We start from the raw sequence: 27,077 nt of genomic DNA, 5'->3' as shown, positions 1-27,077 counted from the left end.
CCTCAGAACTCTGAATTGAAGTCATGAGCTGGGTTGTTTAAAAGCCTGAGGTGCCAAATGCCCCTGGAGTGGTGACTGTGAGGTGCCTGAACTCACTAGGGTTGGAAGCCTACTGAGTGACAGCACATTTGCATGCACTTCACTTTCAAACATTTAAGTGCACTCACCTCTCACGCCTTCTTGCTAGACAAGATGAGGATTTTTTATTTTTTTTATTCTGACCGACTGTCCAGGCCACAATGGCACACATTCACTTAATTTTTTTTTATTTTTTACTGTGTGTTCACTTTACAAGTTTGTTCATCACTACCACTTATCAGGGTTGTAGCTCCCTTATGGATTACCCGCTGAGGTCTAGGGTGTGTGCGTGTGTGTGTGTGTGTGTGTGTGTGTGGGCATTAGATTCCTCATACCCCTGCAAACCCCTTGGATTCCCCCTTTGGAGGGGGAAGACAGACCTGGACTGAGGCTTTTGGCTAACACCTTGAATGGCAGCTCAGATGGAAGCCAGAGCAAGATGGGTGCTTCTTAGGCTGAGGATGTCCACTAGTCCCTGACCCTTGCAGGTGCATTCTGGCCGGGGGGAGTTGGGGAATGGTTTATGGGAGGCCCTAATCTTATGGAGAGGGTCTGCAATAGGCAAAATCCTAGTGCACTTTTTGTTTTGTTGCATGGGGTGAAGAAATCATGGGCTTTCAATAAAAAAAAATGCCTTCTTTATCTGTTTACCCACTTGCATGCCCCTGCAGTAAGCCCATGAAGGAACAGTGTGCATACGCTAATGGTTATTGTATAAATCTGAAGGCGTCGGCCCTTTACAGAGTGAGGAGGGGGGAGTTGCAGACAGCGATGAGGAGAAAGCAAAACTATTAAATATTTTTTTCTCCACTGTATTCATTGAGGAAAATAAACTGTCAGATGAAATGCAGAATGTAAAAGTAAATTCCCCATTCCTGTCTGACCCAGGAAAAAGTACAGCGTCGTCTTAAAAAGATTAAAATAGACAAATCGCCGGGACCAGATGGCATACACCCCCATATCCTAAGATAATTAAGTAATGTCATAGCCAGACCCCTTTTTCTGATATTTAAGGACTCTATACCGACAGGAAGTGTTCCAGAGGATTGGCGCATAGCAAATGTGGTGCCAATATTCAAAAAGAGTCCAAAAACAGAGCCTGGAAACTATAGGCCGGTAAGTTTAACATCTGTCGTGGGTAAACTGTTTGAAGGTTTTCTAAGAGATGCTATCTGGGAGTACTGCAATGAAAATAAGCAAATATTGCCATATCAGCATGGATTCATGAGGAATCGGTCAGTCAAACTAATTTAATCAGTTTCTATGAGGAGGTAAGTTTTAGACTTGACCATGGCAAATCAATGGATGTTGAATATCTGGACTTCTCCAAAGAATTTGATACTGTACCACATAAAAGTTTAGTATATAAAATGAGAACACTTGGACTGTGAGAAAATGTCTGTATGTGGGTAAGTAACTGGCTCAGTGATAGAAAACAGAGTGGTTATTAACGGTACACACTCAGAATTGGTCACTGTCACTAGTGGGGTACCACAGGAGTCAGTATTGGGCCCTATTCTCTTCAATATATTTACTAATGAACTTGTAGAAGGCTTGCACAGTAAAATAATTTTTGCAGATGACACAAAACTGTGTAAAGTAATTAACACGGAAGAGGACAGTATACGGCTGCAAATGGATCTGGATAGATTGGAGGCTTGGGCAGAGAAGTGGCAGAGGAAGTTTAACACTGACAAATGTAAGGTTATGCTAATGGAATACTAAAAGGTAAAACACTGGGTAACACTGACATGGAAAAGGACCTAGGAATTTTAGTGGACAGCAAACTAAGCTGCAGAAACCAGTGTCAGGCAGCTGCTGCCAAGGCCAATAAGATAATGGGTTGCATGAAAAGGAGCATAGATGCCTATGATGAGAACATAGTCCTACCACTTTACAAATCACTAGTCAGACCACACATTGAGTAATGTGTACAGTTCTGGGCTCCTGTGAACAAGGCAGACATAGCAGAGCTGGAGAGGGTTCAGAGGAGGGCAACTAAAGTAATAACTGGAAAGGGTGGACTACAGTACCCAGAAAGATTATGACAATTAGGCTTATTCAGTTTAGAAAAGAGATGACTGAGTGGATGTCACAGTGGGGAGTGGGAGAAACTCCCCACCATACAATATTGGGAATTTGGTAAAGCAACTCGACATACTGTCACGGTGGGGAGTGGGGGAAACTCCCCACCGTACAATGTTGGGAATTTGGGAAAGCAACTAGGCCTGGATGCTGGGATCAGGGAGCAGGTAACCTCTTGAAGCGTCCCTAATCCTCGCCCTGACCTTCTAACTGCATGAGCGGACCCAGAAGTTAGGAGGGCTTATGCACCGGAACCTCAGACCCTAACTGGCCCTGGTGATCCCTGGGATAAAGGTCAGGAAAAGGAGACGACCAGTTCATCCACAACATGGATGAACCGGAGTCTCCAGCAGGCCTAACAGCAAGGAGAGGAACAGACAGCAAGCAGAGGACAAACTCGACAGGTAAGTGTCCTGTGGCAGAAAGACAACGGACCACAATGTCACTTACCTGCCCACAACAACTAAAAGGAACGAGTCGTCTGCACCAAAAACCACTGGATCCTGTGAAAAGCACTGAAGCCCAAACACACAAATGAGGACTCAGTACCAACACCAAACACAGGAGCAGTAGTAACTGCCTAGATCACCATGTGGCAAGATGCATGGCGGACCCAGACAGCGCTGCTTAACTGAGTTGTAGTTCTCCCTCCGGGGAACCCCAGGGACCCCCCTTCCGGAGGTACAGACAAACAAGGGAATGTCTAGCATACATGCTGGACAACAACAAACAACAGACCAGATATGTAACTACAAACTAGACATAGCAACAAATCTCCAAATAAAACCCACACCAAACATGACAACATTTAAGGTAGGGAAAGGACAAGGAGGAGACAAAGGGATGACATCGCAGATGACATCGATGTCAAACTAGGATGGCCCTCAGATAGCATCCGAGAAAGGAGCAAGCTCCTTCACATACCAAGGCAGACATAACAATGATCTTAGTCTCACAGCAACAGTATATAAAGACCTGAGACCATACCCCACGCATGCATACAACACGTTGCCACCGGCAACCAGCATGCGCGGAGAAAGTGTCACAGCAAACTACCACCATCCGTGACAGGGGAGATCTAATAACTATGTGTATATATATATATATATATATATATATATACACATACAGTACAGACCAAAAGTTTGGACACACCTTCTCATTCAAAGAGTTTTCTTTATTTTCATGACTATGAAGGCATCAAAACTATGAATTAACACATGTGGAATTATATACATAACAAACAAGTGTGAAACAACTGAAAATATGTAATATTCTAGGTTCTTCAAAGTAGCCACCTTTTGCTTTGATTACTGCTTTGCACACTATTGGCATTCTCTTGATGAGCTTCAAGAGGTAGTCCCCTGAAATGGTCTTCCAACAGTCTTGAAGGAGTTCCCAGAGATGCTTAGCACTTGTTGGCCCTTTTGCCTTCACTCTGCAGTCCAGCTCACCCCAAACCATCTCGATTGGGTTCAGGTCTGGTGACTGTGGAGGCCAGGTCATCTGGCGCAGCACCCCATCACTCTCCTTCATGGTCAAATAGCCCTTACTTTCAAAGTTTTCCCAATTTTTCGGCTGACTGACTGACCTTCATTTCTTAAAGTAATGATGGCCACTCGTTTTTCTTTACTTAGCTGCTTTTTTCTTGCCATAATACAAATTCTAACAGTCTATTCAGTAGGACTATCAGCTGTGTATCATCCACCTGACTTCTCCTCAGCGCAATTGATGGTCCCAACCCCATTTATAAGGCAAGAAATCCCACTTATTAAACCTGACAGGGCACACCTGTGAAGTGAAAACCATTTCAGGGGACTACCTCTTGAAGCTCATCAAGAGAATACCAAGAGTGTGCAAAGCAGTAATCAAAGCAAAAGGTGGCTACTTTGAAGAACCTAGAATATGACATATTTTCAGTTGTTTCACACTTGTCTGTTATGTATATAATTCCACATGTGTTAATTCATAGTTTTGATGCCTTCATAGTCATGAAAATAAATAAAACTCTTTGAATGAGAAGGTGTGTCCAAACTTTTGGTCTGTACTGTATATATCAGGGTCAGTACAGAGATCTCTCCCATCATCTATTTACACCCAGGACTGTGACTGGGACGAGGGGACATCCTCTGCGTCTGGAGGAAAGAAGGTTTGTACACAAACATAGAAGAGGATTCTTTACAGTAAGAGCAGTGAGACTATGGAACTCTGCCTGAGGAGGTGGTGATGGTGAGTTCACTAAAAGAGTTCAAGACGGTCCTGGATGTATTTCTGGAGTGTAATAATATTACAGGCTATAGCTACTAGAGAGGGGTCGTTGATCCAGGGAGTTATTCTGATTGCCTGATTGGAGTCGGGAAGGAATTTCTTTCCCCTTAAGTGGGAAAAATTGGCTTCTACCTCACAGTTTTTTTTTTTGCCTTCCTCTGGATTAACTTGTAGGATAACAGGCCGAACTGGATGGACAGATGTCTTTTTTCAGCCTTTGTTACTATGTTACTGAGGACTCCTAAGCTATGTGACATAAAGGAAAGGACTCCTACGCGCTTTAAGGCATGGACCCTTTGCGGACATCCTGCGAGGGAATGCAAGAGAGTAAAAAGATAAACAATTATATTCTACATTTGTGTCTTTTGAGCTATCCAGCCATTTCAGTAGTTCAGTGGATTTTCTTTGGCCATGGATCCTTTAACAATCTTCACAGACTATTACAGCCCTTCTGTTTTTCCTGCAGTCACTTGCCAAATAAATGTATATGAGTCTCCTAATATAAATATGTATCTTCAGTTAGTCTAGATAGTAAAAACAGGTAAAGATAATTAAGTAAAATTAAAATAAATATACGCACAAAATGACATATTATGTGAACAGCAGTACTCGTATCAGACCTCCATACAGATACACACATACACTGTATAGAACCAGCATAAAGAGTTTACAACTAGTTCCATATTCCCTTTGACTTCCTATTACATGGAGGAAATTCCAAAGGAAGGAGAGCAGGAAATGGAGGAATTTGAGATAAGGGAATTTGAAGTATTCAGATTTTTGAATTAGTCGCAGTAAAATTCAAAGATAAGCCATCGATTTCTATTCTCCGAGTTAAAGGGGTTTTCTGGTGCTTAGGTATTGATGACCTATCCTCAAGATTAATCATCAATATCAAATTGGTAGTGGACCGACACTCAGTTCCCTCACCAATCCACAGTTTGGGAAGCTGCTGGAAAGGAAACTATATATTGTACGGAGCCAGAAGGAGAAGGAACTGTGTAGCAGCCATGCCGGGTATTGCATATCAGCTTCCATTTAGGCAAGTGGGAACTGAGCACTAGTACTCTGGAGCCTTTGGCTTCTAGCTCTGTCCACTGAATTTTTTCAGAGCTTGTAGTTTCCAAGTATTAGTGCGACTTTGTGGTGTCAGCCCCGCCCCACCGATCCGATATTGATGACCTATTGCAAAGATAGGTCATCATTTCCTAAGAACCAAAAAAAAAATTTATTCATATCTTTATCTTTCACTACCATATTAACCATATAAAAATGTAAAACTTAGGAGGAGCTTTGACAACTTTAAATATGATTGCATAAAAATTTGATAATCTGTGTAAATTCATTGTACTCCAAAGGGTAAAGTCACACTGAGTTTTTTGGAGGATGCTTTGAGTCAGATCCAACAGGAATGAGAAGTATAAGTTCTTCCTTTATAATTCCAGATGCTTTCAAATCTACTTTGGCTAAATAATACTTGCAGGAAAATCTGCCTCAAAACCTCCTCCAAAAGCTCAATGTGAACCTACCCTAACGTTGTATAGATGTTCTTTCCTGAGTTACGACCTAGTATACTCCAGAGCTGCATTCACAATTCTTTTGGTTATTAAAGGAACAAGTCAATAAGCTTGGCAGACAGATATACCCCTAGCTTAGCAGAATTGGCTATAAGACATGATAAAATCTGACATCAATCTGACATCAACCTTTCAAAATTCAAAAGGTAAATGGTCACAGGGTTCATGCACCATTAGCAAGTTGAAATCAATGAGCACGGTAGAGCCACAGAGCACCTGCACCTCCCAAATACAGAGCTATAGGCACTCTGCTGATTTCATATGCTGCCTCTGCATGGCACTGTATTACAGAGCCAATATCCCCTAGAAGCAACATGGCACATGATACAGCACCCATACAAGTCTGTGGGACCCTACTATACCTCATATGCCTCTAATTTCATACATATGTATTGTAAGTCCTCTTAGGCGTCCATAGTTGCTGTATTACGGAACTTTAACAAGTTTTTCTATTTAACAAATAGCAACAATATAATTTACTAATATAGATTATGGGGGACATTTATTACCCCCTATATGCCAGAAAACTGGTGGCAAAAACTCAGCTTGTTGCACGCCATGACTGCAATAAACATTGTGCCTTTCAGGGTTTGGACTGGAGCCCCACTTGCCACTTTTTCAAACAGTGCAGAGCCGAAGGTGGCTTAGACGGCCTGCCACATTTTTTATAATCTATGCTACGAAACTGGCATAGATTATAGCGGAAATGTATGCAGCCCTCGTGCTGAAGGTTGCTGTTTTGGCACAAGTGGGGGGAAGATTAAGACCAGAGTGTTATACGCTGGTCTTAATAAATGCATCCCTATGTTTTCAAATGCTACCATTCAAATCTTAATATGGTTATGGGTCACGTAATCTTCTTCCTAAATATATGCACTGAAAGTTCTGATCTAAGCGTACATGAAAACAGAAAGAGGCTCAGGCACCCATCATATCTGCAAGCCCTGCTATACTTATGGCAAAAATGACAAGGGGCCAAATGATTAGGCCTCATGCACGCAAACGTATTTCCTTTTCGTGTCCGTTTTTTTGCAGACCTTATACAGAACCATTCATTTCAATGGGTCCGCAAAGTTACTCTGTGTGCATTCCGTTTCCGTATGTCCGCATTTCTGTTCCGCTAAAAAATAGAACATGTCCTATTACTGTCCGCATTACGGACAAGGATAGTACTGTTCTATTAGGGGCCAGCTGTTCTGTTCTGCAAAATGCGGAATGCACACAGATGTCATCCGAATTTTTGGATCCGTTTTTTGGGGACCGCAAAATACATATGGTCGTGTGCATAAGGCCTAAGTCAAATGGGTCCATCAGGCACCATAGGAATCTCTGGTTTGATGGACCCGGCAGAGCATCTTGGCTTCTGTTATAAACAGCACAGATATCTACACGGAAGAATAACGGAGAAGATCTGAACAAATGCATTCTTGGCTGCATAGCTATTGTATAATTATGTCATAGCTATGGCCTCTGTTCAGTAAGTGATGAGGCTGCAGTAACTATTCCTATGTGATGCAGCCAAGCAGCTTGAAAGCTTTACTTTGTACGTTGACAGACAAATATTCAGTCCCTGGGCTAGTAAATGCCCTACATAGCATATACAGTAGTTCCTTCTCCATCACTGTTTATTTTATGACCCTCTCTACAGCATTATTTTATTCTATACTAGCAGAAGGACCCGGCTTCGCACAGGTATATTTCATCTATATCATTTAATGTTTGTGTGTGTCGTTAAAAGATATCGACAGTATTCCCCATAACAGTGACCTCTGCAGCACCCCGCCCCTTTAACAGTGAACTCCAAAGTCCCCCACCCGTTAACACTGCCCCCCCTACAGTGCCCCGCCACTTTAAAATGGGACAGCAGCCCATGCCCTTAACTTTGACCTTCACAGCAGCCCGACCATTTAACAGTGAGTTTCACAGCACCCCACTCACTTAACAGTGACCTCCACAGTAACCCGCTGCCTTAACAGTGACCTCACAGTACCCTGCTGCCTTAACAGTGACTTCCACAGCAGTTGCCCCTTTAATAGTGGCCCTTGCCCCATAACAGCGACCTCCACAGTGTTTGCCCCTTTAACAGTGACCTCCACAGAGGCCTGCCCCCTTAACAGTAACATCCACAGTGAACGCCTCTGTAACGGATCTCTTGGCACCCCAACTGGGTACCTCCATTGATGGATGCTCCTAGTGCTTCCCGAGGTCTCCAAGCACTCCACTTGACATCGTAAGCACTACAGACCCCACGAACCGCCGCAGCTTGGTTGGGGTCTCGCCGTCTCCTACCCACCCTGGACCTACGACAAGGCTCCTGGCTCCAGTGGGTGAACCTCTCTTCCTTTAGAGAGCAATGCAGGAACAAGATCAGTGATTATAGCCAGGGGAGTATACAGCCTATAGCATTCGCCAGTGTAGATACAGCCTTTCCCCCCACACATGAGACGAGGCTCTATGTTGAGAGTAAAACAGGAACTCTTTATTGGGGCTATATGTCAGCCTTTTATGCAGGTCTTCCAACAAGGGACACTCCCCCTGGGGACCTTGTGGAAGACTGCGACAGTTTATACATTAGCCAATCACATGCATTTACAGCAGTGGCATAGCTATCGGGGAAGCAGGGGAAGCAGCTGCTTCGGGGCCCGAGCTCAGAAGGGGCCCGGGAGAAGTCACTGTACTTCGTCACCCCGGGCCCCTGTCAGAGCAGCTGACTTCTCCTGCACCAGTCCTGCACTTGCACCTTTGTCACTGACCTGACATCAGTGACATTACTCCGCCTCTCCCCCTCCTCAGTTCTGATGACAGACAGTGACCAGCAACAGGACGGTCTGATGTGGGCGGAGCTAGAATAGCCCCACCCCCTTTCCTACCCGCGATTCCTGCAGCCTGAACCTTCCAAGCCCAGCATGCTGAACATCAGTTGAATTGCCACAACTGCACCAGTAATCAGAGGCGGATTAAGTGCATGATAGGCCCGGGGCTGTCTAGCCAACTTGGGCCCCTCCCTCCATTTTAGTTTTTTTTGTATGAAGATGTTGCGGTGCTTCATGAGCGCCACAGTCTCTTCCTAGGCCATATGACTTCAGACTAAAAGAAATACCCCAAATTGGGTCCTAAACTGAAAAATTTGGTCGCCAAATTTTAAATACATATAATTATAATAAAAAAGACATGGAGGAGAATACAGCACCACATACCTCTTACATCCAGTGACATCTCCTGTCATGTAGACCTTCTCTTTCCTCTTCTCCTCCATTTGACCCAGACCACCATTGCAAATTCTTTCAGCCACATCTCGTTTCTACAGTTTGTAACACAGACACGTTAGATTTCTCAATTTTTCCATCAACCTCCTCATCCTGGTGTCCCCACAGTGTTATCCTGCTGCCACTCCCAATACTGTGTCCATTGTGTTCCCCAATGCCCCAGGTACTATACTGCTGAAAAAATAGTGACCCTAATAGACATAATTGGAGTCATTTATCCAACTGGTGTAAAGTAGAACTGGATTTCCAAAGGAGCTGTCAAATATGAAAGGTGGAATCTGATTGGCTGCTATGGGCAACTAAGCCAGTTCTGCTTTACATCAGTTTGATAAATTACCCCAAATGTTCCTATAGTGTCCACAGCAGCTATAATGTCCCCTAGAGTGCCCCGAATAATAATACCACCCTCTATTGTGCTCCAGGCAATAATCCCTGTATAGTGTCCCCAAAAATAATAGAATTGCCCCTACAGTGCCTCCCCAATAGCAACACCCCCATATAGTAATTTCCACCACACTGCCCCCACATAGTAATCCCCCATAGTAATTTCCCCCCCACACAGTAATTTCCCCCAAACTGCCCACATATAGTAGTTTGCCCCCACACAGTAATTTCCCCTACATAGTATTTTGCCGCACACTGCCCCTACATAGTAATTTCCACCACACTGCCCCCATATAGTAATTTCCACCACGCAGCCCCACATAGTAATTTCCCCCACACTGCCCCACATAGTAATTTGCCCCCACACTGCCCCACATAGTAATTTGACCCCACATGGCAATTTCCCCACACTGCCCCCACACAATAGTTTTCCCCACACTGCCCCCACATAGCAATTTCCCCACACTGCCCCACATAGCAATTTCCCTCATACTACCCCCACACAATAGTTTCCCCCACACTGCCCCCACATAGTAATTTGCCCCCACATAGTAATTTGCCCCGACACTGCCCCCACATAGTAATTTGCCCCCACATAGTAATTTGCCCCGACACTGCCCCCACATAGTAATTTGCCCCACATAGCAATTTCCCCACACTGTCCCCACATAGCAATTTCCCCACACTGTACCCACATAGAAATTACCCCACACTGTCCCTACATAGCAATTACCCCACACTTTCCCCACATAGCGATTTCCCCAACCCTGCCCCCACACAATAGTTTCCCCCACACTGCCCCCACATAGTAATTTGCCCCCACATAGTAATTTGCCCCGACACTGCCCCCACATAGTAATTTGCCCCACATAGCAATTTCCCCACACTGTCCCCACATAGCAATTTCCCCACACTGTACCCACATAGAAATTACCCCACACTGTCCCCACATAGCAATTACCCCACACTGTCCCCACATAGCAATTTCCCCACACTGCCCCACATAGTAATTTCCCCCCACACTGCCCCCACATAGTAATTTGTCCCCACATAGCAATTTCCCCACACTGTCCCCAAATAGCAATTTCCCCACACAGCAATTTCCCCACACTGTCCCACATAGTAATTTGCCCCCACACTGCCCCCACATAGTAACTTGTCCCCACATAGCAATTACCTCACACTGTTCCCACATAGCAATTTCCCCCACACAATAGTTTCCCCCACATAGTAATTTTCCCCCACATAGTAATTTCCCCACACTGTCCCCACATAGCAATTTCCGCACACTGTCCCCACATAGCAATTACCCCACACTGTCCCCACATAGCAATTTCCCCCACAATGCCCCCACACAATAGTTTCCCCCACACTGCCCCCACATAGTAATTTGCCCCCCCCACAGTAATTTTCCCCACATAGCAATTTCCCCACAGTGTCCCCACATAGCAATTTCCCCACAGTGTCCCCACATAGCAATTTCCCCACACTGTCCCCACATAGCAATTTCCCCACACTGTCCCCACATAGCAATTATCCCACACTGTCCCCACATAGCAATTTCCCCCACACTGCCCCCACATAGCAATTTCCCCACACTGTCCCCACATTTAAATTACCCCACACTGTCCCCACATAGCAATTACCCCACACTGTCCCCACATAGCAATTTCCCCCACACTGCCCCCACACAATAGTTTCCCCCACACTGCCCCTACATAGTAATTTGCCCCCACATAGTAATTTGCCCCCACACTGCCCCCACATAGTAATTTGCCCCCACTGTCCCCACATAGCAATTTCCCCACACTGTCCCCACATAGAAATTACCCCACTCTGTCCCCACATAGCAATTTCCCCCACACTGCCCCCACACAATAGTTTCCCCCACATAGTAATTTGCCCCTACATAGTAATTTGCCCCCACACTGCCCCCACATAGTAATTTGTCCCCACACTGCCCCATATAGTAATTTGCCCCCACATAGTAGTCCCTCCCATAGTAATTTGCCCCCACACTGCCCCATATAGTGCCCCCACATAGTAGTCCCTCCCATAATAATTTGGCCCTACACAGCCCCCACATTCCGATGTACTCGATGTCTCTTCACTAATATGTCCTCCTGTGTGTCCCCACCCACATGTCCCCCAAAGTAGGCACATGAAAAAAAAAAATATAAAATGAAAAAAAATTTAAAGCTAAATACTCACCTATGTCCAGGGCCAGGCGCTTGCTCTCAGAGGAAGGCGGGATGAGGCAGGCGTGCACACGTCACAGTGCTGCGTCCCGGCACAGGCGCGCAATGACGTCATCACGCCCGCCTGCGGCGGGATTTCACTACCGCATAGGCCTCACCCCTACTAGGCCTGAAGCCTATGGCGGTGATCGGTGACGGGACAGGGAGCTATGCGCTCCCATGCCCCGCCGCAGTATGTGGGCGTTCGGGTCGGCGTTGGGCCCCCCAGCAGCGGCTGCCGACCCGAACATCCCTATTGTAATCTGCCACTGCCAGTAATGTGAGTGGCAGGGGAACTGCGGTTATATTCAGCTTTCCCAGACTGTGCACATGTGACCTGCAGTACAGTAGGAAAGCTGGGTGAATTATATATATCAAATGTCATTCAGCTTCAGTATTATCCTGCATGGCACAAGTGCAGAGGCATTAGAGTATGGGGGAGAGGCATAGCAGGAAAGCTGGGTGTCTATATATGTGTATTGTATATGTGTGCGTCCATGTATGTGGTGACTATGTGCATGAATGCATCGATGTATGTGGAGAGTGTGTGTATGAGTGCATCTATGTATATGGTGAGCGCATTTATGAGTGCGTCCAGTGTATATGAGTGCATCTATGTGTATGGTGAGCGCATTTATGAGTGCGTCCAGTGTATATGAGTGCATCCATGTATATGGTGAGAACATATATGAGTGTGTCCATGTATGTGGAGAGTGCGTGTATGAATGCATCTATATATATGTTGAGTGTGTGTATGAGTGTGTCCATGTATGTGGAGAGTGCGTCCATATATGTGGAGAGTGCATCCATATATGTGAAGAATGCGTGTATGACTGCGTCCATGTATGTGGAGAGTGCATCCATGTATGTGGAGAGTGTGTGTATGACTGCGTCCATGTATGTGGAGAGTGCGTCCATGTATGTGGAGAGTGCGTGTATGACTGCGTCCATGTATGTGGAGAGTGCATCCATGTGTGTGGAGAGTGTGTGTATGACTGCGTCCATGTATGTGGAGAGTGCGTCCATGTATGTGGAGAGTGCGTGTATGACTGCATCCATGTATGTGGAGAGTGTGTGTATGACTGCGTCTATGTATGTGGAGAGTGCATCCATGTATGTGGAGAGTGCGTGTATGACTGCATCCATGTATGTGGAGAGTGCGTATATGACTGCGTCCATGTATGTGGAGAGTGCATCCATGTATGTGGAGAGTGCGTGTATGACTGCGTCCATGTACGTGGAGAGTGCGTGTATGACTGCGTCCATGTACGTGGAGAGTGCGTGTATGACTGCGTCCATGTACGTGGAGAGTGCGTGTATAACTGCGTCCATGTACGCGGAGAGTACGTGTATAACTGCGTCCATGTACGTGGAAAGTGCGTGTATGACTACGTCCATGTATGTCGAGAGTGCGACCATGTATGTGGAAAGTGCGTGTATGACTGCATCCATGTATGTGGAGAGTGTGTTTATGACTGCGTCCATGTATGTGGAGAGTGCGTCCATGTATGTGGAGAGTGCGTGTATGACTGCGTCCATGTATGTGGAGAGTGTGTGTATGACTGCGTCCATGTACGTGGAGAGTGCGTGTATAACTGCGTCCATGTACGTGGAGAGTGCGTGTATGACTGCGTCTATGTATGTGGAGAGTGCATCCATGTATGTGGAGAGTGTGTGTATGACTGCGTCCATGTATGTGGAGAGTGCGTCCATGTATGTGGAGAGTGCATGTATGACTGCATTCATGTATGTGGAGAGTGCGTGTATGACTGCGTCCATGTATGTGGAGAGTGCATCCATGTGTGTGGAGAGTGTGTGTATGACTGCGTCCATGTATGTGGAGAGTGCGTCCATGTATGTGGAGAGTGCGTGTATGACTGCATCCATGTATGTGGAGAGTGTGTGTATGACTGCGTCTATGTATGTGGAGAGTGCATCCATGTATGTGGAGAGTGCGTGTATGACTGCATCCATGTATGTGGAGAGTGCGTATATGACTGCGTCCATGTATGTGGAGAGTGCATCCATGTATGTGGAGAGTGCGTGTATGACTGCGTCCATGTACGTGGAGAGTGCGTGTATGACTGCGTCCATGTACGTGGAGAGTGCGTGTATAACTGCGTCCATGTACGTGGAGAGTACGTGTATAACTGCGTCCATGTACGTGGAAAGTGCGTGTATGACTACGTCCATGTATGTCGAGAGTGCGACCATGTATGTGGAAAGTGCGTGTATGACTGCATCCATGTATGTGGAGAGTGTGTTTATGACTGCGTCCATGTATGTGGAGAGTGCGTCCATGTATGTGGAGAGTGCGTGTATGACTGCGTCCATGTATGTGGAGAGTGTGTGTATGACTGCGTCCATGTACGTGGAGAGTGCGTGTATAACTGCTTCCATGTACGTGGAGAGTGCGTGTATGACTGCGTCCATGTACGTGAAGAGTGCGTGTATGACTGCGTCCATGTATGTGGAGAGTGCGTGTATGACTGCGTTCATGTATGTGGAGAGTGCGTGTATGACTGCGTTCATGTATGTGGAGAGTGTGTGTATGACTGCGTCCATGTACATGGAGAGTGCGTGTATGACTGCGTCCATGTATGTAGAGAGTGCGTCGATGTATGTGGAGAGTGCGTGTATGACTGCATCCATGTATGTGGAGAGTGCGTGTATGACTGCGTCCATGTATGTGGAAAGTGCGTGTATGACTGCGTCCATGTATGTGGAGAGTGCATCCATGTATGTGGAGAGTGCGTGTATGACTGCGTCCATGGCTGCAGTATGAAAGGTACAGAGGCTAACATACTTGTGGATATGTAGAGGTAAATCAGACATGTCTATTACAATTGCAGCGTGGGTTTTAAAGGGGTTGAGTTGAATATAAACTCCGTCAGCAACTGTAAATGTTAAAAAACAATAAAGTTGTGCTAAAAATGACAGGCAAATAAATAAATACAGTAAATAAAAAGTCACAAAATAGCCATATGAGAGGGGTTTGCACAGGAGGAGGGGGTTTGTGAATAAGTGTGTAAGTGTGTGTGGGGGGCCCCTACAAAAATTTGCTGTGGGTCCCAGTCAGTTCTAGCGACGCCTCTGATTTACAGTATTGAAATCTTCCCAGCAACCACCCCCCTCTGTCTGTGAAGCAATCAACAAAATACAATGAGCATTGTCTGTGACGCACTCAACACAATACAATGGGCATTGCCTGTGATACAATTATCAAATACAATTACCAAAACACAATGGGCTCTGCCTGTGATACAATTACCAAACATAATGGGCTAACTTAATCACTCACAGGCAGTAAACAGACATTTTCCCAAAAACACAGAAAGCACCTCAAAACCCCACATATCCCCATAATTTATACATCCATGGGTACCTCTGATCTGGGTGAACAACATATACAAAAATCACCCAGATCCGAGCAAGGGTTCCCGAATTCCATGAAAGTCACATTTGGCCGACTGCAAGCATGGCTTTCCTGCCCAAAACAGTTCCACAAATTTAGGCTGTGCGGCCGGTCTGTCTTCTCCTTCAAAGTTAGTATATGGGCCATAATCCTGAGGCAAGAGGCTGGCAAACAGGCCCCTCCAAAACCCAGTGGCGAGGTTAGTTTCGTCACAGCCTCTTTAACAGTGACCTCCACAGTGCCCGCCCCTTTAACAGTGATCTTCACAGCACCCTGCCCCTTTAATGCTAGGGCTACACGACGACATGTGTCGCGCGACATTTTGTCTCAACAATTTTTATAATGATAGGCTATGGTGCCGCACGACAGTCGCAGCATGTCACATGTCGCAGTGCAACACCATAGACTATCATTATAAAAATTGTTGCGTGACATTGGTGCAACATCAATGTCGTGCGACACATGTAGCAGTGTAGTTGTGCCCCATATGTCGTGCGACTTATTGTCGCGCAACACATGTCGTCATGTAGCCCTAGCCTAAAGCTGACCTACAGCAGTGAAGAAAAATGGCTGTGTTGTTATGGAAACCTGAAGTAAAACTGTGTGTATGTGAAGACTAAGGGCCTGCGAGCTTCTATTGGCTGATAAGGGACATGTGACCGTGTGTATGGCAGTTGGGATATAAAGAGAAAGAGTTGCAGGCTTGTATTGGCTAATGCAGGTCATATTTTGGGAATATCTCAGGAACGGTACATCCTAGAGAGCTGTGACCCCCACAAGATTTCTTTCCAGGTAGCAAGGGATATCTATACCAAGTTGAAATCAGTGGTTGTGTTTTTGAGTGATCGCGGAACATAAATACATATGTCCTTCTTTATATATAGATCATAGTGGCTACATGAGATTTATGTGGTATGGCAGTCCATTTAAAGCAGGGGTGCACAACGTTTCCTGGTTGGGGGCCATATTGCCAGACTGAACCAATGACGAGGGCCGAAATTAAAATTTAAAGGTGTATTAACAACAGAAATATTGTACTTATGGCATATTGAACACACATTATATACCAATAATGTGTAGTTACACTTCCAGGACTCCCATCTAATGGGAGAAATACATGAAAAATACATGTGCGCAGCCACAAGACATAGGCATACATGTCTGTTACCAGATGGTTGGGGGCCGCACTGAATGGTATCAAGGGCCGCATGTGGCCCCCGGGCCGCAGGTTGTGCACCCCTGATTTAAAGTGACCCTCCAGTCTAAAACAAAAATCTGATAATACATGAGAAATGTATAGTCAGCAAATGGTATCCTCCAGAATGATGCTATCTTAGTTGCAAAGTTCTGGCCCCCATACCCATTTTTCACTAAATGGCCATCTTTTTCCTATGGTGATGCTTTCAGAAATGCCCCCCTTCCCTCCCTGCCCACTGCCCAGACATGAACCAGTGTGGACACCTGCAGCAGGAGAGACACAGATGGTCATCAGCGTTGGTATGCTGACTATATATTTCCCAAGAATAATCTAATTTTAGTTTTTGATTGGAAGGTTAAAGGGGTTTTTCGAGATATTTTTACTGATGACCTATCCTCTGGGGGTCCGACACCCCCCCCCCCCTCCCAATCACCTGTTTGAGAAGGCAGTGGTGCTCCTGTGAGAGCCGCGGTCTTTTCTCTGCTTTTCCTAGGCCAGGGATGTCAAGTTCATCAATTAAGTAGTCTAGGAGCAGCTCAGCCCAATTCCCTGTCCACAGGATAGGGGCTAACTAACTTTCATGCTAGGGGTGTGAGGTGCTTTCCCAATCCTAATGGACCCTGCTGTTCCATTCATTCTCTGTGAGACTGCTAGAATTGTCAAGCACTGTACTCTGTTATCTCCCACAGTCTATAGAGAATATATGGATTGGCAGGGTGCATTTTCGACTTGCCGCTCCTCTAGGACGGGGGCATGATTCATGGGATTAGTGAGGATCCGAGTGGGCAGACCTCCAGTGACCAGTTAGTTATCCCCTATACTGTGGACAGGGGATAACTTTAATACTTGGAATAACCTCTTTAACGGGCACCCTGGTTACTGATCGGGGTTTTGAAGGCTCTCAGGCTGCCATAGAACCTTGAGATTTTGCAGTGAGGGTTGCAATCAGAGCACAGAGGTAGCTCCTCTTCCTCAGTCTAACTTCTCAGACGTGCCATGTATGGAGAGGGCTCCGCTTATTAACCCCTTAAAGGGCTTCTGTCACCCCCCATTGTGCAATTTTCATTAGCCAACATTAGCTATTTGCTAATGTCAGCTGAGTGCAATCATACATGTCCTACCTTTGTCTGTGGCTTATTTCTTGTAAAAATCATACTTTTATCATATGCAAATGTCTTCACTACTAGCAAGTTGAGCGTGTACTTGCTGGTAGCCGCCGCTGTCACGAGGGTGTCAAGAGCCACGTCTGACTCCGCACCAGACGGAGGGGAAGGGGGACCCTTATCTACGGATGGGAAATAGAATGGCCACCCCTGACTAACCCTAAGCTGGCACCTGTCTGCCCTGATACCCTAGACGGGGTGTGAACCCGTGCGGCGAGCAGGATGCCTAAACCCTCAGTCACCCTCGTGACAGCCGCATGCCGCTTCTAGACATGCCCCATCTCCTCTTGATAGACAGGGCCAGCGAGCGCTCTCCTCCTCCCGCTGGCCCCGTCTGCTGCTGAATTCCCGCGCCGTAACGTTCCTCGATGGGCGCAGGCGTACTGAGTGAAGGACGCGCGCTTGCCAGATCCTTCCTCAGTGCGCCTGCGCCGATTACGTCACACTACTCCCGGAAGAGAAGACTGCCGATTATCGCTGATGCCGGCAGTCTTCTCTTCCGGGTGTAGTGTGACGTAATCGGCGCAGGCGCACTGAGGAAGGAGTTGGCAAGCGCGCGTCCTTCACTCAGTGTGCCTGCGCTGATCAAGGAACGTTACGGCGCAGGCGCGGGATTTCAGCAGCAGACGGGGCCAGTGGAAGGAGGAGAGCGCAAGCTGGCCCTGTCTATCAAAAGGAGATGGGGCGTGTCGAGAAGCGGCAGATGCGGCGGCTACCAGCAAGTACACGCCCAACTTGCTGGTAGTGAAGAAATTTGCATATGATAAAAGTATGATTTTTACAAGAAATAAGCCACAGACAAAGGTAGGACATGTATGATTGCACTCAGCTGACATTAGCAAATAGCTAATGTCGGCTAATGAAAATTGCACAATGGGGGGTGACAGAAGCCCTTTATGGACCGGGTCATTTTTCACCTGAAGGGTACTTTCACACTTGCGGCAGAGTGATCTTGCATTGCAAGAACGGATCCATCTCTCTGTTTGACATACAGAAAAACGGATCCTTTTCTATTTTTTTTCATATTTTTACCGGTTTGCGGATCCGGCACTAATGAATTTCAATCTGGAACTGATCTGGAATTTTGGACGGAGAGAATACCGTAGCATGCTGTGGTATTTCCACCGTCCAAAACGCAGTTCAGTGACTGAACTGAAGACATCCTGATGCATCCTGAACGGATTTCTCTCCATTCAGAATGCATAGGGATGAAACTGATCAGTTCTTTTCCGGTACTGAGCCCCTATGACGGAACTCAGTGTGGGGAAAATGCTAGTGTGAAAGTACCCTAAGGACCAGACTGATTTTTGCAAATCTGACATGTGTCACTTTATGTGGTGATAACTTTAAAACGCTTTTACTTATCCAGGCCATTCTGAGATTGTTTTCTCAACACATATTGTACTTCATGGCAATGGTAAATTTGAATCAAAATATTTCATTTTTATTTATAAAAAAAATACCAAATTTACCAAAAATCTTTCAATTTCTCTGCTTGTAAAACAGATAGTGATACTTCATATAATAATTATTACTTTACATTTCCCATATGTCTACTTCATGTTTGGATAATTTTGTGAATGCTATTTTTTTGGGGGGGGGGGACGGGGACGTTAGAAGGTTTAAAGTTTAGAAGCAAATCTTGACATTTTTAAGAAAATTTCCAATACCCACATTTTAAGGACCAGTTCAGGTCTGAAGTCACTTTGTGAGGTTTACATAATAGAAACCACCCAAAACGACCACATTTTAGAAACTACACCCCTCAAGGTATTAAAAACTTATTTTACAAACGTTGTTAACCCTTTAGGTGTTCCACAAGAATTAATGGAAAATGGAGATAAAATTTCAGAATTTCACTTTTTTGGCAGATTTTCAATTTTAATCATTTTTTTCCCGCTAACAAAGCAAAGGTTAAGAGCCAAACAAAGCTCAATATTTATTGCCCTAATTCTATAGTTTACAGAAACACCCCATATGTGGTCGTAAACTGCTGTACGGGCACACGGCAGGGCGCAGAAGGAAAGGAACTCCATATGGTTTTTGGAAGGCAGATTTTGATGGACAGTTTTTTTGACACCATGTCCCATTTGAAGCCCCCCTGATGCACCCCTAGAGTAGAAACTCCAAAAAAGTGACCCCATTTTAGAAGCTACACCCCTCAAGGTATTCAAAACTGATTTTACTAACTTTGTTAACCCTTTAGGTGTTCCACGAGAATTAATTGAAAATGGATATGAAATTTCAGAATTTCCCATTTTTGGGCAGATTTTCCATTTTAATCATTTTTTCCCACTAACAAAGCCAGGATTAACAACCAAACTAAACTCAATATTTATTGCCCTGTGTGCGGGCACACGGCAGGGCGCAGAAGGAAAGGAATGCCATATGGTTTTTGGAGGGCAGATTTCAGTGGGATAATTTTAATTTGCCATGTCACATTTGAAGACCCCCTGATGCACCCCTAGAGTAGAAACTCCAAAAAAGTTACCCCATTTTGGAAACTACGGGATAAGGTGGCAGTTTTGTTGGTACTATTTTAGGGTACAGATGATTTTTAATTGCTCTATATTACACTTTTTGTGAGGCAAGGCACTGTTTTTATTTTTTGTTATTTACAACATTCATCTGACAGGTTAGATCATGAGCTATTTTTATAGAGCAGGTTGTTACGGACGCAACAATACCAGATATGACAACTTTTTTTGGTGGTTTGTTTCAGTTTTACATAATAAAGCTTTTTTTTTTAATGTTTTTTTTGTGTCTCCATATTCTGAAAGCCATATTTATTTTTATTTTTTGTGCGACTGTCTTATGTAGGGGCTCATTTTTTGTCAGTACGAAATGACGGTTTGATTGGTACTATTGTGGGGTGTGTATGACTGTTTGATCGCTTGCTATTACACGTTTTGTGATGTAAAGTGACAAAATGGCTTTTTGACACCATTTTTATTTTATTTTTTTACTGTGTTAACCTGAGGGGTTAGGTCATGTGATATTTTTATAGAGCAGCCCGTTACGGACGTGGGAATACCTAATATGTATAGGTACTTTTATTTATTTTTTTAAGTTTTATACACTGATATCATTTTTGAAACAAAAAAAAAGAAATCAAGTTTTAGTGTCTCCATAGTCTGAGAGACATATTTCTTTTATTTTTTGGGCGATTCTCCTAGGTAGGGTATAATTTTTCTGGGACGAGATGACGGTTTGATTGGTACAATTTTGGGGTGCGTATGACTTTTTGATCGCTTGCTATTACACTTTTTGTGATGTAAGGTGACGAAACAATGGCTTTTTGACACCGCTTTTCTTTTTTGTTTTTTTCACGATGTTCACCTATCGGGTTCAGTCATGTGGTATTTTTATAGAGCAGGTTCTTACGGACGTGGCCATACCTAATATGTATACTTTTTTATTTTTTTACATTTAACACAATAAAAGCATTTTTGAAACAAAAAAAAATCATGTTTTAGTGTCTCCATAGTCTGAGAGCCATAATTTCATTTTTTTTTGGGCTATTGTCCTCTGTAGGGGCTAATTTTTTGCGGGATGAGCTGACGATTAGATTGGTACTATTTTTGGGGGCATACGCCTTTTTGATCGCTTGGTGTTGCACTTTTAGTGATGTAAGGTGACAAAAATGGCTTTTATTGACAGTTTTTATTTTCTATGGTGTCTATCGGACGGGGTGGATCATGTGATATATTTATAGAGTTGGTCGTTACGGACGTGGCGATACCTATTATGTGTGTTTTTTTTTTTCTTTCTATTTTTTATTATAAAATCAGGAGAAAGGGGCGTTTTTTTTTCTTTTTTTCTGTCCTACTCTAGGACTTCAACTTTTGGGGGTCTGATCCCCTCTGCAATGCATTACAATACATCTGTATTGTAATGCATTGCATGTTAGTTTATTACACAGAGTAATACACTAACAGGTTGCCTAGGAGACCCAGCCTGAGGCTGGATCTCCTGGGCACCCGTAGAAAGCAGGTCCCTCTGCACGGCATCGGTTCGCCGCTACAGCAGCGTGGGAACCCGATGTGCTCCTTCACCTGCCGCAAACCACTTCTATGTCGCGGTCAGCGCTGACCGCGGCATAGAAGGGGTTAATCCGTCGGCATTGCTGTAAACAGCGATGTCGGTGAATACAGCAGGGGCCCGGCTACCAGGGACTGCTGGACCCCTGCAGTGATTTGGCAATGCATCCCTGCCGTACACGCACGGCGTTTTGCGTTAAGGGGTTGAGCATGCTCAATATACCACTCACGTGTTTCGGACGTACAAGCATGTTTAAGGTCATGAAGTGGTTACAGGGGTTGTGTCACTTCAGCAAATAGCATTTATTATGTAGAGAAAGTTAATACAAGGCACTTACTAATGTATTGTGACTGTCCATATTGCCTCCTTTGCAAACTGGATTCATTTTTCCATCACATTATATCCTGCTCGTTTCCATGTTTACAACCAGACTGCAAGGTGGCAGTGCTTGCACACTATAGAAAACAGCACCAGCCTATGCATACTCCCTTGATCCTGGCCACCAGAGAGGCCAGCGCCTTTTCCTATAGTGTGGAAGCATGACCACCGCTGTTGGATTGCAGGGTGGTCGTAACCATCAAAACGAGCATTGCTGAATGCAATGGAAAAATGAATCAAGCCAGCAAAGGAGGCAATATGGACAATCACAATACATATCTCTACATGATAAATGTCACTTTCTGAAGTGACACAACCCATTTAAGTAAGCCCTTCCCTCATTACCCGAGAGCCCTTCCCTCTGCACAGAAGAAATATCACCATTGCCTACCAGCTGCTCATTGTGCCAACCATGTTCTCATATGTCAACTTGTTGGCCCCTGTGAGTGTGACATTATGGGAGGAGAACACCGGGGATAATTTCAGTCTTATCTGAATTTTCATTTTTCAATGCGGTTAGCCTCTAACCTGATATCACTCTAGTACAGTACATAATCCAATTTAGTCCATACAGTCCAGAATCCAATTTAAACTGCTCGTTTTCACCCACAAAGCTTTCCACCCTGCTGCACCCCCCTACATCTGCTCCCTTATCTCGGTCTACCACCCTTCCCGTGCCCTTCGCTCTGTAAAGGACTTACAACTTACTTCCACCATATTCCAAACCTCTCAGTCCCAGCTTCAAGACTTCTCCCGAGATGCACCAATTCTCTGGAATGCCCTTCCCCAAATAATTCAGTTAAATCACAATATACACAGTTTTAGGTGCTCCCTAAAAACATATATTTTTACGGTGGCCTATCATATCCTCTGATCTAACCCCTCTCCATAATTAGACCATTTATCATCACTCCCTGAACCTGATCCTCCACCAAACTCTCCACCGCACCCATGCACCCAAAAGCATTACAGATTTCATCTGGTGACTGGCTCATGCAGCTTTATATCTACTCCCCTATTTTCCCAAGGTGGCTGGACTATTGTACAAAACAAGCACTTTTACCTTTTGTGTCACCCCTATCTCCTCATAGATTGTAAGCTCTTGTAAGCAGGGTCCTCATTCCTCTTGTTGTACGGTAATTATTGACTTGCCTGATGCTATGTTATTTATGACTGTTTGTACATGAACCCCTGAATTGTAAAGCGCTGCGGCGCTATATAAATAAAGGTTATTATTATTTTATTTCCTAACTCATTTTAGAGCATATCATATGTTGAGAGCTCATCATAGAGTCTATATTATAATCCAGACCAATATGATCACCATTTTAGGGTTCTGAAGTGGTTATCACTGTATAACTAGCTAAACTTGTCATAATGAAGCCGGGGATGTAATGGGGACCAGATTAGTTGTCACCAAGCTTTCTCCAAAACAAATAAGGAATTGTTGGAAAATAACTTTTTACAACTTAATAGATGAAAACAACTCAAATAAATCTGGAAATGTTTGGATTTCTGAGGCAAGTGCTCTTTCAATCTTATCTTCTAGCTGCCATTACTTACATTCTTTGTTTTTCTGGATGATTCATCCATGTACCACGCTACCCTTTGGTAAATAACAGTCCTGACATAAACCACTGATGTGTTGTGCGATGGCCCAACCTGGTTATATCCTGTCACTGTCACCATGTTAGCCGTCCCACATCATATGTGTATCTACAGTGTTTCAGATGCATTACCTGACCCCATCCTATAATAGATCTCATTATTCACCTAACCATTTATTAGCCACACAGAGTATCCGTGTGTGTCTTTAGCTTGACCTCTCACCCCATCATCTTTCATCATTGATTTAGGCTTTTATACCACCCTCATCTTGCTACTTTCCATTACCATTAATCAATTTCATAAATGATCCATTCAGTAACAACAACATACATATTATTACACAGGGTCCATAATCCAGAAGAAAAGAACCCATTTGGCAGCCTTTGGAGACCATCACCTGCCTCTAGGGTCTACGTTTTTGATTAAAAACCTATTAAACTTTATTGATGATATAGGGGTTGGGTCCCAAGAATAATTTTCTCTGGTGGGCCCCAGGAACCCCAGTCTGACGCTGTTATTACATGTATTATCTTCCCTTTGTGGCATCTCTTGACTATATTCATGCTCTTGTAGTAATCTTGTCCTTGCATTCCTGTGTGTTAGGCCTCCTGCACACAAACGTGTGCCGTGGGCCGCAATGCAGGAACACCGACCGTAGGGCAGCCGCAGCGGATTGCGGACCCATTCACTTTAATGGGTCTGCGATCCGGCCGTTCCGCAAAAAGATAGGACATGTTCTATCTTTTTGTGGAACGGAAGTACTGGACGAAACCTCACGGAAGCACTCTGTAGTGCTTCCGTAGGGTTCCCTACCATTCCGCATCTCCGGATTTGCAGACACATTCAAATCAATAGGTCCGCATCCGTGATGTGGAATGCACACAGAACGGTGACCGTGTATTGCGGATCTGCATATGCGGTCCGCAATGCGGCAATGGGACACCTGCGGTCGTGTGCAATAGGCCTTACCAATAGATTATATGATCGGGAAATTTTCTTATGTGTTCATGAGATAATATACCATGACTTTACTATGTACATGTCTTATATATCTTCACCCTTACGTAGTCTTGTGTACATCACAAGTATACATTCCTCATCACATTGCAGAACTGGTGAGGATCATGTAATACTGTATAGTAGTGATGTACATAAGAACGAGAGATAATATAATCAATAAGCGCAAAAAAGTTACACTATCCAATATCATTAATCTACATGGGTTTTTACATCCCCTAGACCAGGGATCAGCAACCTTCCGCACTCCAGCTGCTGTGCAACTACAACTCCCAGCGTGCTCTTTCCACCCGTGTGGGAGTTTAGAGAGCAGCCAAGCAAGTGTGCATGCTGGGAGATGTAGTTTCACCACAGCTGGAGTGCTGGAGGTTGCTGACCCCTGCCCTAGACGACTGTTTCCCAATCAGGGTTCAGAGTACTTCTGGGGTTCCTCAAGTCCTGATCAGGGGTTCCTCAGAACACAGCTACAACAAAACCTCAGAGAAGGTAATCTGATATCAGCCTGATGCTGAAACATATCTGAGCTAAATTATAGCACCGGAGAAGAATTATACAAAGCTCTACCCGCCACTCCACTGGGGTTTTTTGAGGCAGGCATTGTGTTAGATGTTCCCCAGAGTGGAAATAGTTACTAGATATTACACTAGATATGTATATTTTCTTGTCTCTGATATTTGTTGCCTTGTATTGAAAGGTACTGTACAATTATTACGCTCCATTACCCCCACATCTTATAAGTGACTTGTATACATCGCTGATATATTATACCACCCTCATCACTTATCAGTGATAATGCAGTCATGCACCAATATGTCCATAAATAACCGTGATTACATATCATTGGCATATTATGTGTCAACTTACGTGTCTTGAGTGGGCGTCAATTTTCCTGACCCCATTAGGATTAATACACCATGTGTACATCTCTGACGCATTACAATACCGTACAACGTATGAATTCCGCAGGTGAAATATTGCATAAACATATCACTTTTTTTTATATCTTTTATGTTACGATGTAATAGAACGTGTCTATGCTATATTACCATTTCCTTGTTTTATACCCACAACATGTACATACGTGACAGTCACAGGAGTAAGAAACATGCAATAAATCTGTGATGTACAGAAGACACTTACAATACATTAGTGACACACGCAAGAATATTATATAGCATTATCCGTCTACTTATAGATATCTTGTGCGCATTACTGATACGTGTTATATTACACAGTCCCTCCCCATGTATAAAATGCAATGTGATTTTCTATATATTTGACAAGATGGGAAGTTATGTAAGATATCAGGGAAGCAGAGTTATATACATATATGACAAGACTCATATCTTAGAATTGTCCACCATGTGTACAACTTTGCATCTATGTCTCATATCACACAAAACATATCATATTACATATATCCGTCCTGTGTCTACTATAGTGAGCGTTTGCACTAGATGAGCCATTGAACTGTCATTTGCACTTACACGACCCCTACATCGAGTGTGAGTTTTGGAACATGCTTTTTGCTTTCCTGAGTAACCCCATGTCTTTTTACCCTCTACGACATGTCAGCAGCGAGTGGAAAGCTGTATGTGCCCACCTTGATTTCATAGACTTTGAGTTTCCTGCGCAGCATTGCATTATCTCTCTCCAGGGCACTGAGACGCTCCTTGATGTCACCATATGCAGTTATTAAAGCAAAATGTGAAGCAGAGCACATGTCCCCTGACTGGTCAGTGTTGGGACTGTCCACCCAGTCGTCTTCCTCCTCCTCGTCCTCTTGCGCCAATGTCTCCTGGGCAATGATGCTGATGTCATCACCAAAAACTGAGTCCATGTCCAGGTGCAGTGGGAGAAGCCAAGTGGCGTGGATCCCTCTGCACTCGGCGCCCCGTGAGGACGGCAGCGTTACTCTGGACGTGTCCCACAAACAAGGGGCGTCCACTGTTGCAGGGAGCTATGGACGCCGCCGTCCAGGGTCTTGGGCACAGCAGATAAAGAATAGTCACACCAACTTCTGTGCATGCATTAGGCAACCCAATATATCCTAGAAAGCTTGAGCTTGGCTCCAAAATAGTCAAGGGGTCAACTCCTCTATGGTGCCTTACTGCACATGTAGAAGCTGGGGGCCTGATGTAGTCTGGACGAGAGACATGGAAGGATGTAGAGCAAATGATGGTATATCCACTGCAAATCATGCATTCTCTACTGTCATCAATACCCAGGAAGCTGTCTCTCCGTGCTGGTCCATCTCGCTTGTTATGATAAGGTCTGGCTGGTATTGTCCTGCTGTATCACCATGCTCCCTCCTCCTCTTCCCAGAGACCTCCTCTTTTCCTCTCCATTCAGTCTACCTACC

The 27,077-nt window shown here is 44.6% G+C and overlaps 1 protein-coding gene across 2 annotated transcripts in view; it reads right to left on the bottom strand.

The window, feature by feature from the left end:
• Nucleotides 1-27,009, bottom strand: part of TBKBP1 (TBK1 binding protein 1) — a 109,607-nt gene extending 82,598 nt beyond the window's left edge. For both annotated transcript variants that reach the window (XM_040435276.1, XM_040435277.1), the window contains exon 1: nucleotides 26,319-27,009. In XM_040435276.1, coding sequence (XP_040291210.1) covers nucleotides 26,319-26,555 — 237 coding nt within the window. In that variant the 5' untranslated portion in view covers nucleotides 26,556-27,009. The remainder of the gene's footprint in view (nucleotides 1-26,318) is intronic.
• Between the last annotated feature and the right edge of the window lie 68 nt (nucleotides 27,010-27,077).

The sequence above is a fragment of the Bufo bufo genome, chromosome 6, assembly GCF_905171765.1.
Source record: "Bufo bufo chromosome 6, aBufBuf1.1, whole genome shotgun sequence".
Taxonomy (NCBI): Eukaryota; Metazoa; Chordata; class Amphibia; order Anura; family Bufonidae; genus Bufo; species Bufo bufo.
Note: the sequence above shows the minus strand (reverse complement) of the source record. Positions and strands in the feature narration are given on the sequence as shown.